Genomic DNA, 16,029 nt, shown 5'->3' with positions numbered 1-16,029 from the left:
TGTGGAGAGATTGATTACTTTTAATATGAAATAATAAAATAGGCTTTTTATGGAGGTTCTAGGTGTTGTTTTATTTTATTTTATTTATTTATTTATTTATTTTGCGGTACGCGGACCTCTCACTGTTGTGGCCCCTCCCGGTGCGGAGCACAGGCTCTGGATGCGCAGGCCCAGTGGCCATGGCTCACGGGCCCAGCCGCTCCACGGCACGCAGGATCCTCCCAGACTGGGGCACGAACCCGTGTCCCCTGCATCAGCAGGTTGACTCCCAACCACTGCGCCACCAGGGAAGCCCTCTAGGTGTTTTTTACAGTTTTTTACATCTTTTTCTAGTTTGTATATTAAGTTACAGAACTCAGTACTATTGTGTATTTTGCAAAGTATGTATTTTCAAGAATTAAAATAACCAATGGTTATTAACCTTTTTTTTGCTCATTTTGGTTTGTTTATCTGCTACAAAGGTAGTTTCCAGGGAAATACATACATATATACATACACACACACACAATTGGACAAGAAAATGAAAATAGTTTTAATTGCAATCAGGAAAATACAAATAAAATATTGAGAGTGAGTTAAGGTTGGTTATAACATTGATATGCATTTGTAAGCCCTTGGCAGTATTCTAAAGTTAAACTTCGGCCCTTGTGTGGGTGTCAGGAGATCACAGGGAAACACAACCAGCTCTATAAGGTGTTTTGTTCATAAGGAAAAGGAAGCAGTGCTTGGCAGTTTAGTCTGAAAGCAGGGACAGTGAATGATATAGAAGACAGTGTCTTCAGGGCAGTAGTCATACTATAAGTATATACCTAGTTTAGTGAAACTATTTCTTGGTAAACAGTATATGCAAAGGACATGATGTCAAACTACAGGTCTGTGAAAACAGTTCTGTAAAGGGACAACAGAGTGATCTAAATATTAACATTCTTGTAGTCTGTCTTGATCCAGATACTAATCCTAGGATATTTTGAGGGATAAATGAACTCCTAGTCATTCCATTTTGTGTAAACATAAGGTTTCTTACCTAGATTTCCCATAAAGTTGGGCATCATGAATCCATACATTCTTAAGATCAGCTGTCTTTTTTGTGATAATTGAGAAGACTGCTCATTCTGAATAGAAACTAGAATGTAAGCCTTCTGCATTAGCCTGGATATGGATACTCTCCAGCATGTGAATATTTAAAATAAAGAAGAGGCCAAAGTTTTAAGTTGTTGCTTATGGTCTGGAAAATTTTTAAGCAGGAATTGTCAGTCATCACAGTCAAGGCATTGATTCATGGAAATGAGGAGCCAAGGAAGAGCATTTTATTCTGGACTTGCTTCCATTACTGTGCGTTATATGATTTCTCTTGATTAAGCGTTGTCCAGTGGATAACATTGGTTGCATTTGCAGCACTTGTTAAGATTATTTTTTTAATAATAGCTTTATCGAGATATAAATCATATAACATATGACTTGCCCATTTAAAGTGTACAATTCAGTGATTTTTAGTATATTCACAGAATTGTGCAAACCATTGCCATAGTCAACTTCAGAATCTTTCATTACCTCAAGAGAATATCCTAGATCTTTTAGCTGTCACTACACTGTCTCCCTCCTCTCCCCCTGAGCAATAAGCAGCCACTAATCTACTTTCTGTCTCTGTAGATTTCCTTATTTGGAACTTTCATATACATGAGTAGAAACATTCTGTATGGTCTTTTATTACTAGCTTGTCTTACATAGCATGTTTGTTTAAAGTTCATCTACATGATGATAGCAGTATCAGTATTTCATTTCTTTTTATGGATGAATAATATTCTGTTGTATGGATGTACTACATTTTGTTAATTCATTCAACCACTGATGGACATTTGGGATGTTTTCACCTTTTGGCTATTATGAATAATGCTGCTGTAAGCATTCATGTGCAAGTCTCTCTGTGGACTAATGTTTTCAGTTATCTTGGGTATATACCTAAGAGTAGATTTGCTGAATCATACATACAATAACTCTATGTTCAGTCTTTTGAGGAACTGCTACACTGTTTTCCAAACCCGTTGGGCCATTTTATATTCCCACAGAAGTTATACATGAAAGTTCTGATCTCTTCATCCTTTCCCGTACTTATCTTACATTTTGATTCTGGCCATCCTTTCGTGGGTGTGAAGTGTAGTGTCTTGTAGTTTTGATTTGGATTTCCTTGGTGACTCAGGATGTTGAGCATTTTTTCATGTGCTGATTAGCTATTTTTATATTTTTGGAGAAATGTCTATTCAGATCTTTTGCTCATTTTTAAATCAGTTTATTTGTCATTTTATTATTGAATTGTAAGAGTTTTTAGTTTCAAATTCAAATTCTACTTTTTCATTGCTGATATATAGTAAAACAATTGACTTTTGTATATTAACCTTGTATCTTGAAACCTTTCTATAATTATTAGTTAGTTCCAGGAGTTTTTCTTTCAGATTTTCTGTATAATCATGTCATCTGCAAGTAAGGTCTTTCTTCCCAATCTGTATACCTTTTACTTTATTTTCTTGCCTTATTGCATTAGCTAGGACTTCCAGTACAGTGTTGAAAAAAGAGTGGTGAAGTGAAAGTAACAAAGATCAGAACATAAATAAATGAAATAGAGACTAAAAAGACAAAAGGATAAGTGAAATAAGAGATGGCTTTTTGAAAAGATAAACAAAATAGACATATCTTTAGCTAGACTCACCAAGAAAAAAAAAGACTCAAATAAATAAAACCAAAAATGAAAGAGGAGATGTTACAAATGATACCACAAAAATAAAAAGTAGCATAAGGGACTACTATGAACAGTTATACACCAAAAGATTGGACAACCTTTAAGAAATGGATAAATTCCTAGAAACACAAAACCTATGAAGATTGAATCATGAAGAATTAGAAAATCTGAGCAGACCAATGAGTACGGAGATTTAATTAGTAATCAAAAGCCTCCCAGCAAAAAAAGTCTGGGATCAGAACACTTATTAATTCTACCAAACATTTAAAGAAGAATTAATACCAATCTTTCTCAAACTCTTCCAAAAAATAGAAGAGGGGTAACACTCCTTAACTCATTTTATGAGGCCAGCATTACCCTGATATCAACACTAGCCAAGGACACTACAAGAGAAGAAAATTAAAGGCTAGTATCCATGATGAACATAAATGCAAAACTCCTCTACAGAATATTAGCAAACTGAATTCAGCAATAATTTAAAAGGATCGTATACCATGGTCAAGGGAGATTTTATCCCTGGCTTGCAAGAATGATGGTTCAACATCTGCGTATTAATTAACATGGTACACTACATTAACTAAATGAAGGCTAAAAATCATATCATCTCAAATAGATGCAGAAAAAGCATTGGACAAAATTCAGCATTCATTTATGATAAAAACTCAACAAAATGGGTGTCAAGGGAACGTACCTCATTGTAATAAAGGCCATATATGACAAGCCCAGAGCTAACATCATACTAACTGGAGAAATGTGGAAAACTTTTCCTCTGAGATCAGGAGCAAGATGAGATAAGGATGCCCACTCTTGCCACTTTTATTCAGTATAGTATTGGAAGGGAAGTCCTAGCCAGAGCAATCAGATAAGAAAAAGGAATAAAAGGAATCCAAATTGGAAAGGAGGAAGTAAAACTATCAGTATTTGCAGATGATATGATACTATATATTGAAAAATCTAAAGGTCCCATCAAAAAACAACTAATAAATGAATTTGGTGAAGCTGCAAGATATAAAATCAATACACAAAAATCTATTGTGTCAGAGAAATTAAAAAAACAATCCAATTTACAGTTGCATCAAAAAGAATAAAATACCTAGGAATAAATTTAGCCAAGGAAGTAAAAGACCTCTACACTGAAAGCTATAAGACATTGATGAAAGAAATCGAAGAAGACACAAATAAGTGGAAAGATATTCCATGCTCATGGATTGGAAGAATTAATATTCTTAAAATATCTGTACTACCCAAAGAAGAGTATAGAATGGGTGAAGGTGGTCAAAAGGTACAAACTTCCAGTTATAAAATAAATCATGGGGATGTAGTGTACAGAATGGTGACTATAATTAATAATACTGTATTGTGTATTTGAAAGTTGCTAAGAGAGTAGATATTAAAAGTTCTCATCACAAGGAAAAAATTATACTATGTAGTGGGGAATGTTAAGTAGAATTATTGTGGTGGTCATTATATATGTGTGTCTATATAATTACCTTGTGCACTAGAAACTGATATAATGTTATATATCAATATATGTCAGTTTTTAAAAAAAGAGAAAAAGGAGCAGTGAGAAAGGACATCCTTGCCTTGTACCTGATCTTGGTGTGAAGGCTTTTGAGTTTCTCTCCATTAAATATAATGTTAACTGTACATTCTTTGCATTCTTTATCAAGTTGAGGAAGTTACCCTCTATTTCTAGTTTGCTGAGAGTTTTTAATCATAAAGGGGTATTGGATTTTGTACTTTTTTGGATTCAGTTTGCTAATTTTTTTTTTTCTTGCTGCGTCACACGGCTTGCAGGATCTTAGTACCCTGACCAGGGATTAAACCCAGGCCACAGCAGTGAAAGCACCAGGTCCTAACCACTATACTGTCAGGGACTTCCCGATTTGCTCATATTTTGTTCAGAATTTTTGCAGCTGTGTTCATGAGAGAGAATGCTCTATAGATTTCTTTCCTTATGTCTTTGTCTGGTTTTGGAATTAAGGTAGTGCTGGCCTCATCATATCATAGAATGAGTTAGGAAGTATTTTCTCTGAAAGAGATTGTAGAGAATTAGTATAACTTCTTCCTTAAATGTTTGATTGAATTCTCCAGTGAACCCATGTGGGCTTGGTGTTTTCTGTTTTGAAAGCTTACTCTTGATTCTTACTCTTTTATATATTCTAGTTACAAGTTCCTAATTAGGTATATGATTTACAAATATTTTCTCATTAAGGTTCTTTTTTGCTGTACTGTTTTAAGGGCATTTGCATTGGGAATATTTTTTAGCCTTTTTTAGAAGTAATTATTTTCTGAATGCAAATACTGACTTATATAATACTAATGGTAAATAAATAATGATTTCATTGACTGTCCTTCCCGAAAACCTCTTGTTGGAAGGGCAACCTAAATAAGTATCATGAAGATAAAAATAAGTAAGTAAATAAAATGAAAATTGGATGCCTGCTAGTAGTTACAGAATGTTTGTAAACTTCCCTTCCATCAAGTTTTCAAACTGTTTAATATGATTTCTCAGATACACAAAGTAGTATTCAGCTACTTTGGTTGGGCTGGACAGCCCCCTGCACATACCATACAATTTTCCTTTCTAATCACAGATAGCCTTTTGAGAGTAACCCATAAAAATTGTTTATTACAGGAGCCAAATCTGTTACTTATTTGGGGTAGAGACTGGAAATTTAGTGAAAATGAGAGAGAACTCCATGGAACTTGAATGGATATTTAATAATTCTATCCACTTATTTTCATATGAATGTTCTTAGTCTGGAGGTAATGAATGCAAAAAGATTAATTGGACTTAACTAATTAAAAAACTAGTGAGTCAAGTGATACCATGAAGAGAGTGAAAAGACAACTTACAGAATGGGAGAAAATATTTGTAAATGATATGCTATCTGACAAGGAACTTGTAACCAGACTATGTAAAGAACTCTTACATCCTAACAATAAAAAAAAACCCAGTTTAAAATGGGCGAAGGACCTGAATAGACATGTGTCCAAAGATGTACAAATGGCCAATGAACGCATAAATAGATGCTCAACATCAGCCATTAGGAAATGCAAATGTACACTATAATGAGACACCACTTCATACCCACTAGAATGGCTAAAATAAAATTAAAAAGTGAGACAATAACAGGAGTTGACAGGGTTGTGGAGAAATTTGGACCCTCATAAATTGCTTGTGGGGTTTTAAACTGGTACAGCCACTTTGGAAAACAGTTTATTAATTATTCTAAAAGTCAAACTTTGAGGTATTATATGACCCATTAGTTACACCCAAGAAAATTAGAAACATGTCTACACAAAACTTGAACACAGATGTTCATAGTAGTATTATTCATAACAGCTAAGAAGTGCAAACAACCCCAAAAGTACTTTTTTAAGCATCTGGTGTCTGCAAGGCAGTATACTTAAGTATACTTTGGAGACAGACTTTTCCTGATTTCGTTTGGCCACCAGTAGTTTTAGATAGCAAAAGAGATAAGATAGTGTATAAATGAACCCCATCCTTTATTTAATTGTTAAAAGAATTCAGAGGGGGAGAAAAGCTAATTGCTTTAGACTGAGAATATTTGAACAGTGGACAAAATTGGATTGGTAGGAACCAGGGAAAAGTTTGACTTTGAATTTAAGCCAGCAGAAAAATTGGTCAGACTTTATTTCTCCTCTCCTATACTGAGTATTTTTGTCTCTGGGATGACATATAGGCTACCTTTTAGAGTTGTGAGTCATGAAAATTGCCGAACAGTGAGTGTGTCTTTATCTCACCAGTGGCCAGTGCCAGAAAACTGTGGAGTGACTTTATAGACTTTTTGTTCATTTCTCACGTCTCTAAATTTGATGAATTTTTATCTTTTATAATGGCTCTCTATTCCCATTACTTTCGTCCCAATGAACGAAAGTAATGGGAATTACTAGCATTTCTTGCTAGTCCAGTGACTTCCTGATTTGCCCACTTTTTGTCCATCCCACTCTTTTAACCTTCCACAATGCTCTAAAGATCTTTGTAAGTAGTTGATCTGATGGTATTACCTCCTTCAGTAGCTCCTAAAGTCTTATTTGTGGAGGTGCTATTCAATAACAATTTGTCCAGTCCATGCAAAATGAGAAAAATAAGGACAAGTTAGGAATTTTGTACAAGTAAAATTTATTCACCTTACAAGTCTGTTTTATTCCGTTATGTTCTTGTTTTAGGAGCATATAAAATGCCCTTTTTAAAAGATTGGGGAATGGGGTTAGGTGGTGTTCGCTATTTTCGTTTTCCTTACCTGTCAAAAGTGGCAGTTCTTCCTAAATTTTAAATCAAACCATTTTTTTTTAATTTTTGGTCTTTGATATTCAAAGGTCTTAGAACCACTGGCCTGCAGGATTAAGTCCCTGATACCTTGACAATGGCACATAAAATGATTTCATTTTGAAATATCTCGTGAATTTCATCTCATGTGCTATTCCAGTTCATTGATTGGGGGCTCTGTGGACAACTTGGTGTGAAAGGCTTGTGAGACCAAGTTTGTGCGAAGCTGAGGAGTTCTACATTTACTTAGCAAAATATTGAATGGGCAAGGGATGGATGAAATCCTGATATGCCCATTCCTACTTTTTCAGCTTTGCATCTTCTGCTTTTCCATGTATGTGCACAGTTTATTCTGTAGAGTTACCAATTTACTGTAGAGTACCAAGTTACTAATACAGTTCCCTGAATGCATGCAGTATGCTTCTCATAATTAAAAGATAATAGGAGATCAAGTAAGTAGTGATGCCTTAGAAGAATTCCCATGGCAGAATAGTTGAGACATCTTTTTATCTTTTTGTGTTGTCTGTCTATAATCTTCCTCATTTGCCTACTCAGTGAACTCCACCTATGGAGTTCATAGTTAATCACCTATGAATTCTCCCCTGCTTTCCTCAGACATAGTTTTTTTTTTTTTCTGTAAAACTTTCAACATATCTCCTATTACAGTACTTACTTATATTATACCTACTTATTTATCTGTACTCTAAAACTCTTTGATGGAGCACATTATTTGGGCTCTTATGTTTATAATACTAGGTTAATATAGACTGAATTTATGGCCCATGATAACATTCCATTTTTAACTTTTCTTTTGTCAAGAAATATAACACTTTAAAGAATGTTGTTTCATTTTAATATTCTTCAATAAAATGAACTACTTACCATCTACTTACATGTTAAAATGGTTTATAAATGTCTTTTTTCCTTTATTTCCTAGAATAAAAGTTATTTCCTAGAAATAACTTTTACGTTAGTGGTAAGTGTCTTTAAGCAATTCAGAGATTATGCGTCAAATTCGTCCTTCTTGGTCTCTTTCTGTGTGTGTGTGTGTGTGTGTGTGTGTGTGTGTGTATTTGTACATTGTAACTTCTGTGTTATTTCATGTTGTTGTACATATAATTATATGTTTAAAGAAAAAACCTTGAGCTTAGAGTTTTACAGTATGTAGTTTTAGCTGTTTCTTCCTTCACTGATGAAGAAATTCCGTATATTAGGATTTTTTTTTTTAGTACCATTTATAGTGTTTTACTGTATTCCTGAGATGGACATAAGATCCAGATACATTTTATATTAGTTGAAAATCTTATTTTATAGTGGAGTATTCACAGTCACTTTCTATATTGGTGCCTTTCTTGGTGTTCTGTTTATCTAAGAAGAGGAAACAAGGTTCCTCAAAAGGTTAATATTAAACCAGGAGAACAAAATGATTACATATAAAGTTTTTACTCTTCAGTGTTTCCTAGACTAGTGTTTATATTCAGTTACATAGAAGACATAATCTAAATCAGATTGGTTACCTAGCAAAGTACAATTAAAGTATAAAGTAAAGGGACAAGTGGTAGAAGGGAACAAAGACTATGAAAAACCTACATGGTAGAAACATTTGTGTCTGTGAGGAATGAATGGTCCTTGGGAATTTATTAGAGCACTGTAGATTAAATGTAATATTTAAATTTAAAAATTGCAAGTGTTTTATTGTTCCTTTAAAAAACTTTTTTAACTTACAGTCTACATCAGCATCAGCATCTGCATTACCATTTCAGTCTACATGGTATAGCGAGTCTGAGATAACTCAGGGAGCACGTTCAAGATCACAAAACCAGCAACGGGATCATGATTCAAAAAGACCTAAACTTTCCTGTACAAACTGTACATCTACCTCAGCTGGGAGAAGTGTTGGACATGGTTTAAATGCAGTATCAGGTAATAATTAAATTTGTATAAATATGAATCACTGTGTATGTATTTCGGACAAAAGCCCTTTTCCCAAGATGTAGTGTACTAAGAAGCAAGTAGATTGCACATAAGACTGGGTCAGAAATAGAGCGGAGGTTCCAAAATCTTAAAGTTAGAACTGAAATTAACTCTTCATCTTGGATTTTTGTTCTAAATTTGGTACAGATATCTTACACAAACAGGATATTAGCAGATTTTAATTAATTAGAATAGCTGATACATATGGTAATAAAATTAGTAAAAGTGACATGTATTTTGCTGGTTATTATAGGAGGTAAATTTTTAAATTGTTAATAAGAAAGCCAGATTTACTGATACATGTTTCCTTAGCATATTTTTTGTAAATAATAAACATTGTGCTATATAACACATACTTTCAGAAAATGTAGAAATTCTTTAGTTAAACAAAAAATAGTTGGCGGTATTCTAGTGGGAGTTCTATACAAGGAATTAGAAAGCTATGGTTCTAGTCCTCTAACTATGTGACATTGGACAAGTCACTTTACCACTCTGGTATGAAAGACTTATGCATAAAGTTCCATGCTTAGTATCTTGTACTCACAGATACTAAGATACAGGCACACATTTGTTGCACAAATTGGAAAGATCTTTTGTTGAGAGGTACTTCCTCACTTATACTTCTCTTCAAATGAAACACTAGCCAATGCCTGAAATAGTTTTAAGGTAAGATAAAACTTGTGATGACACAGTTGGAGAATAATATTCTTGAAATGCATATGTACTACTAAATGAATTAGCGTAAGCGATTCCTTTCTATTTCGATAGGCAGGACTGCCATGGGAAAGACACTGCCCATCTGAAGGATTTTAAGAGTAGTGTGATGGGTAAGAGCAGACTGACCTTAACTTTGTAGACAAATACCATTGTGTAGAGATACTTTTGTTTTCCTCTGGTCTGTGAAGGCATAGCATTAACCCTGGGCCGTTTCCCTTAACGAAGGGAAATTATTAAGGCTATTAGGACTAGGAGAGGAAGACCGAGAATTTCAAGGTAAATGGTGAGGGGGGAAAGTTTTGAGACTTAGTTTTTAATTTCTTTTTAAATGAAATCATATCTAACAAAGTTTAGATTATAATTGCAATGATACATTACTTCTTAGCATAAGAATGAGCCAAATATGGTGGCAATAATAGTTCTGACAAAATAGTATTATAACCTACAGAATAACCTCTTTCATTTCAAGATGGCTTTGATTTTGATTTTGGCTGTTCTCCGACATCACTTTGATCAACTTTTCATGAAATTCTGCATCTTTGGCAAGCTTTATATTTTTGTTCTGTAATCATTTTACGTCATGTTTATATATCGTACGGTCAGATGTTCTAGAGAGTGAGACATTGACATCCTAGATGGGGGCAGATTATAGTATTAGAGAAGGATGTGTTTGAGTAGGAGGTAATTTTATAAGTGATTATTTCACTAGTGAATAATTTATGTTTTGCTCAGTTTTGCTTTTGATTGCAACTGTGTAACTGGGGATTCCTGTAATAAACCATAATTACCTCTCTGTGTAATACTGAAGATCTGTTGTCATCAGAAACCTTGAAAGCTTTCTCTGAATTAAGACTTCTTCAATTATTTTAAGATTCTTCTTGGAGGCATAGTCAAGTTCCCAGATCTTCATCAGTGGTACTTGGATCATTTGGAACTGACTTAATGAGAGAGAGGAGAGCAGATTCCTCCATTAGTAATCTTATGGATTATAGTCACCGAAGTGGTGATTTCACAACTTCATCATGTATGTATAAACTATATTGTTATGCATAATTTATCTAATAATGTTACATTTTTGTCTTTGTATGTCGTTAGAATCACAGTACAAAGGAATAAATGAAGTGAATATTATGAAGATTTAGAATACAGGATAGCTTGATATGTTTTCAACCTTATTTGTCATTTTACTTTTAAAAATGTAAACAATATAAAATATTTAGATATACATGAGTATCCAGATTCTGTCTGCCTATAATTTTTTCACTCTTAAGAATGTATGTTTTACATATACTTGATAATTCTTGTATACTACAATATAATTTGCCTTGTGAATTACCTAAAACTTGAAATCATCATTTTAAGACATAATTTAGAATTCCTTTAGTTTAACATGAATTTGTCTTTATTTTCATTTAGTTGAAATAAAGACCCACACTGTTTCTGTCAGTGTACATAAGCCAAAACTTTAAAAAAAATAGAAGTCCAATGCACTGTCCATTGTGCGACAGAGCCACCTTAAAAAAAATAAATGCCATAAAACAATAATACTAGATAACTGAAGATAAAAGGTGCTAATTGAAGTTGAGAAATACAGCACACAGAAGTGGAATTTGATTTACAGAGAAGAAAATACATTTCTATTTAAGGATTTAACTAGATTATTTTAAATAATCTGTTGGGGCAAGCCGTTGCTTTATTTAAGACAAATGAAAGCATCTTTTCATTTGCTTGGCTTTGGGTGGAGGAGCTTTAGTAGACAGTGTCGGTAGCTTCTCGGTTTGGGGGGTAAAAATGTACAGAATAGAATTGATTTAGTCCCTAACAGTTAATCCTTCCATGAGGCACCATGTATTAGCACAGCAGCAATCTAGCTCTTAAACTAGATGTATGGATGAATATTCTTTATGAAGGAATGCTTTGGTATTTCTCTTTCCATTTGATGATTAGAACCATCAGTAGTGTACTATTAAAATCGCAGATGCCAGGGCTCTCTTCTGACTCAGTATTGGGGGAAAAAAAAAAAAAAGCATAGTTATGTCTGATGAGTAACTGGGTATAAGAGTCACTGCTGTTAACTTGAAAGAAAAGATAAAACATTGGAGAAATTTTGAATTGTTAGCATGGTTTGCTATGAAATTATAAGGGTGATAGTATTTATGTGAAATAACTTTTGTTCTTGTTCCAGAGTAAGAAAAATCTCCGAAACACTCTATTATTATTTTGCTTTTACTTGTTATGAGTCATTTACCTTGAATTTGTTTGCCCATTTAAAATCCCTTATCCATTTAGATGTTAGATATTCTTCTACCATATCAATTTCTGATTAATAAATTCAACTGTTTTAACTTCATCAAGTTGGTAGATGGATGTTTGCCTCTCATAAGCTATAATACATTTCTTTTTTAAAAAATTTGTAATGCTGACTTTATACAGCAGTATTGGATTTTACCAAAGGTATAGAAAGATAGATAAATATGTTTATTTTTTCTGTAATAATAGTTAAGCTGTGTAGTTATAATATGCCAGTATTCAGTTTGAATCCAGTGTTTAATTTTGGCAGTGATTAGTGGTTAATAGGCACAACCTTAATAATGCACAAATTTTTCATGTAATTGACTACCTTTCCTTTCTTTCAAAAATAGATGTTCAAGACAGAGTTCCTTCTTCATATTCACAAGGAGCAAGACCAAAAGAGAACTCTTTGAGCACTTTACAATTGAATACATCATCTACAAATCACCAAATGCCTTCTGAACATCAGACCATACCATGTTCTAGGGACTCTGGTAGAAATTCTTTAAGATCGAATTTTTCTCCAAGAGAATTAGAATCTCCCCAAAGCAGTATACAGCCTGGATTTTCTTATATTTCAAATAGAGGTGAAACCTCAACTATAGGCAGTTCAAATAGGGTTGGCTCATCTCAAAGATCATTTCAAGAATCTTCTGACAATGAAGGTAGGCGTACAACAAGGAGATTGCTGTCACGTATAGCTTCTAGTATGTCATCTACTTTTTTTTCACGAAGGTCTAGTCAGGATTCCTTGAATACAAGATCATTGAGTTCTGAGAATTCTTACATTTCTCCAAGAATCTTGACAGCTTCACAGTCTCGTAATGCAGCATCAGCTTCTGATGGTCCTGATAACAGGGCATCCGAAGCTTCTCAGGGATTTCGATTTCTTCGGCGAAGATGGGGTTTGTCATCTCTTAGCCAAAATCATAGCTCTGAGCCAGATTCCCAAAATTTTAACCAAGAATCTGAAGGTAGAAATACAGGACCATGGTTATCTTCCTCACTTAGAAATAGATGCACACCTTTGTTCTCTAGAAGGAGGCGAGAGGGACGAGATGAATCTTCAAGGATATCTACCTCTGATATACCATCTAGATCTCATCATATTTTTAGAAGAGAATCAAATGAAGTGGTTCACCTTGAAGCACAGAGTGATCCCCTTGGGGCTACTGCCAGCAGACCACAAGCATCTGCAGCACCAAGCAGTGCTGCTACGGGGGGCTCCGTATCGGATTCGGCTTACAGTGGACGAAGTACAGGAATAACAGGGATCCTTCCTGGTTCCTTATTCCGATTTGCAGTGCCCCCGGCACTTGGAAGTAATTTGACCGACAATGTCATGATCACTGTAGATATTATTCCTTCAGGTTGGAGTTCATCTGATGGAAAAAATGATAAAACTAAAAGTGTACCCTCAAGAGACCCAGAAAGACTGCAAAAAATAAAAGAGAGGTAAGTTTGAATGCCTATCTTAAGCCTGTGAAGAACAGATGAGAGAAAGAACTGTTTGTTTCTAAAATGGTTTCTCATAAGAGTGCTGTCTGGGGCTTCCCTGGTGGCACAGTGGTTGAGAGTCCGCCTGCTGATGCAGGGGACACGGGTTCGTGCCCCGGTCCGGGAAGATTCCACATGCCGCGGAGCGGCTGGGCCCGTGAGCCATGGCCACTGAGCCTGCGCGTCTGGAGCCTGCGCTCCGCAGTGGGAGAGGCCAGCAATGAGGCCTGCGTAACCCCCGCCAAAAAAGAGTGATGTCTGAAATTTCTTGCCTTAAAATTTACATCCAGTAAGATGTTAGCGTCTTGCTCAGAGGTAAAATGGATAAGAATTAATACTGGTGGTGGGCACTGGGGGTGTAGATTGCATTGGGAAATAATCTAAAGGTTATTTTTAACCAGCTTTGGCTACAGATACATATAGATATATGTATATATAAAAATATACAAATATACAAATCTTAGATATACAAAATCTTAATCTCTTACCCTGTTTCTAGGTAGACTAGTGCTAAATGGGATTGGTAAAGCAGCCCAAGTCGTTGTGGATTATCAAGACAGTGTTTCAGCCTTTAATAATATCATTTATTGGGACTTGCCTGTTGGTCCAGTGGCCAAGACTGCGCTCCCAATGCAGGAGGCCTGGGTTTGATCCCTGGTCAGGGAACTAGATCCCACATGCCACAGCTAAGAGTTTGCATGCCGCAACTAAAGATCCCACGTGCTACAACTAAGACCCAGTGCAGCAAAATAAATAAATAACAAAAAAATAAGATCATTTATTTACCATTTATTTGTATTTCTCACTTCAAATCTTTTTTGGAATAAGGTAAAATCGTTTCCACAAACTTTAAAATTTTGTTTTTAAGTCCAAATGTATACTGAATATTCTTTATATATTGTCACTATTTGACAGAGATAGCAGTTTAAATTCAGGACTTAGAATCTTTTTATTCATGTGAAATCTTTTGTAGAGTTTAGTTGCTTAAAAATCTTTGGGAAAGGGCTTCCCTGGTGGCGCAGTGGTTGAGGGTCCGCCTGCCGATGCAGGGGACGTGGGTTCGTGCCCTGGTCCGGGAAGATCCCACATGCCGCGGAGCGGCTGGGCCCGTGAGCCATGGCCGCTGAGCCTGCGCGTCCAGAGCCTGTGCTCCGTAACGGGAGAGACCACGACAGTGAGAGGCCCGCGTACCGGAAAAAAAAAAAAAAAAAAGATGAAAGATATGAGATTTTTCACTCCAACTTAATTATTTTGTCATGTTAAGTGTAGTTACTTACTTTTTCCACCTATTAAAATTAGTTTTTATGATAAAATGGGATAGGATAGTACATGTAAAATATGCTTGTAAGAAGAAAAGACTTATGTAAAGCTAAGGTCATTGGGTGTTTTTGTTTTTTCTTGTTCATAAAGGCCCCATGTAATAGAATTTTGGGGGAGCATAGTTATATCATTTTAGGGTCTTTTGGTCTTTAAGAGGAAATACATTCAAATCTTGCTCTGGGGAATAAAGGGAGCTTCGCATGCTTTCTGAGATACTGAACATTGACTAATATCTTCCCACTTTCCCTTATATAGGACAAATTGTTACCATGTGACTGTTCTTTTAAAATTTGCGCTTTTTCCTTCCTTGTAGAAAGATTTACTCTGCCCTGGTAGTGTTAGCTTTAATGTTATTACAGGAGCTCCCTCTAATTGCAAGCTGTCTACTGAGTAATGTAGTAACTATTATATTTCTTGTGCTCAAAGTTAGATTAATTTGAGTGCAGTAGTGTAAGTAGGGCAAAAAATTAATTTAGTGATTTCCAAAGAGAAACTAAGTAAGCCATCACCACCCTGCCTGGTAAGATAGTTTAAAAAGCAGCATTTGTTGCTTATTTTGACAGAATTTATATGTGTGTGTTCCTTTATTACATATTTTGCTTAAAAATGAGGATTATAAGATACTTTACAATTAAATGAATAAAAGTGTAAAAAAATTGAGTCTCCCAAAGTAAAAACTATCAACCCAAGAAAGTTATATCTAAAGGTAAAACATAAATGTTAATGCTTGAGGTTGTATCTCTGGTTAATCCTAGGCATGAAAGTCACCTAAAAGTACGCCTGTTCCTCTTTCCACACATCTTTTGCTAAACTCATTTGGAACCCATATAATCCAGGTTATATTTCAGTAACAGTTTAGCATTCTGTATCAATTTACTGAGTACCTTTTTCATGTCAGCAGTAGACTAAGGCAATAGGGATTTTAATTTAAAAAACTACTTGTCTTACAGTGATCATTCTGCATTTAAATTAAGCAGTACATGTTGGCCTGTGAAATAGAGGACATAGGTTAATGGAAACTGTTCCACACTTTAAAAGCCTACCCTTGTAGAAATCAGGATGATTTAATAACATCGCTGGGGTGGGGAAAATGAAAAATTTTTAAATCTCTTCTTTTGGTTTTTTTTATTATGATTTAATACAAAAAGCTTATCAGTTTAAACATATGTGCCTCTGCTAACATGTAAATTGAAAAATC

At 34.9% G+C, this 16,029-nt stretch overlaps 1 protein-coding gene across 6 annotated transcripts in view; it reads left to right on the top strand.

The window, feature by feature from the left end:
• The window catches only part of MARCH7 (membrane associated ring-CH-type finger 7), a 47,994-nt gene that overhangs the window by 17,297 nt on the left and 14,668 nt on the right, over nt 1–16,029 (top strand). For all 6 annotated transcript variants that reach the window (XR_003793871.1, XR_003793870.1, XM_029224785.1 and 3 more), the window contains exons 3-5: nt 8,759–8,954; nt 10,594–10,746; nt 12,365–13,469. Coding sequence is in view for 4 of the 6 variants with exons in the window: in XM_029224785.1 (XP_029080618.1) it covers nt 8,759–8,954; nt 10,594–10,746; nt 12,365–13,469 (1,454 nt within the window). In the remaining 2 variants the exon portion in view is untranslated. The remainder of the gene's footprint in view (nt 1–8,758; nt 8,955–10,593; nt 10,747–12,364; nt 13,470–16,029) is intronic.

The sequence above is a fragment of the Monodon monoceros genome, unplaced genomic scaffold (genome assembly GCF_005190385.1).
Source record: "Monodon monoceros isolate NGI ecotype Baffin Bay Population unplaced genomic scaffold, NGI_Narwhal_1 Super_Scaffold_16, whole genome shotgun sequence".
Lineage (NCBI taxonomy): Eukaryota > Metazoa > Chordata > Mammalia > Artiodactyla > Monodontidae > Monodon > Monodon monoceros.
The sequence above is the reverse complement of the archived record's forward strand: the minus strand, read 5'-3'. Positions and strand labels throughout refer to the sequence as shown.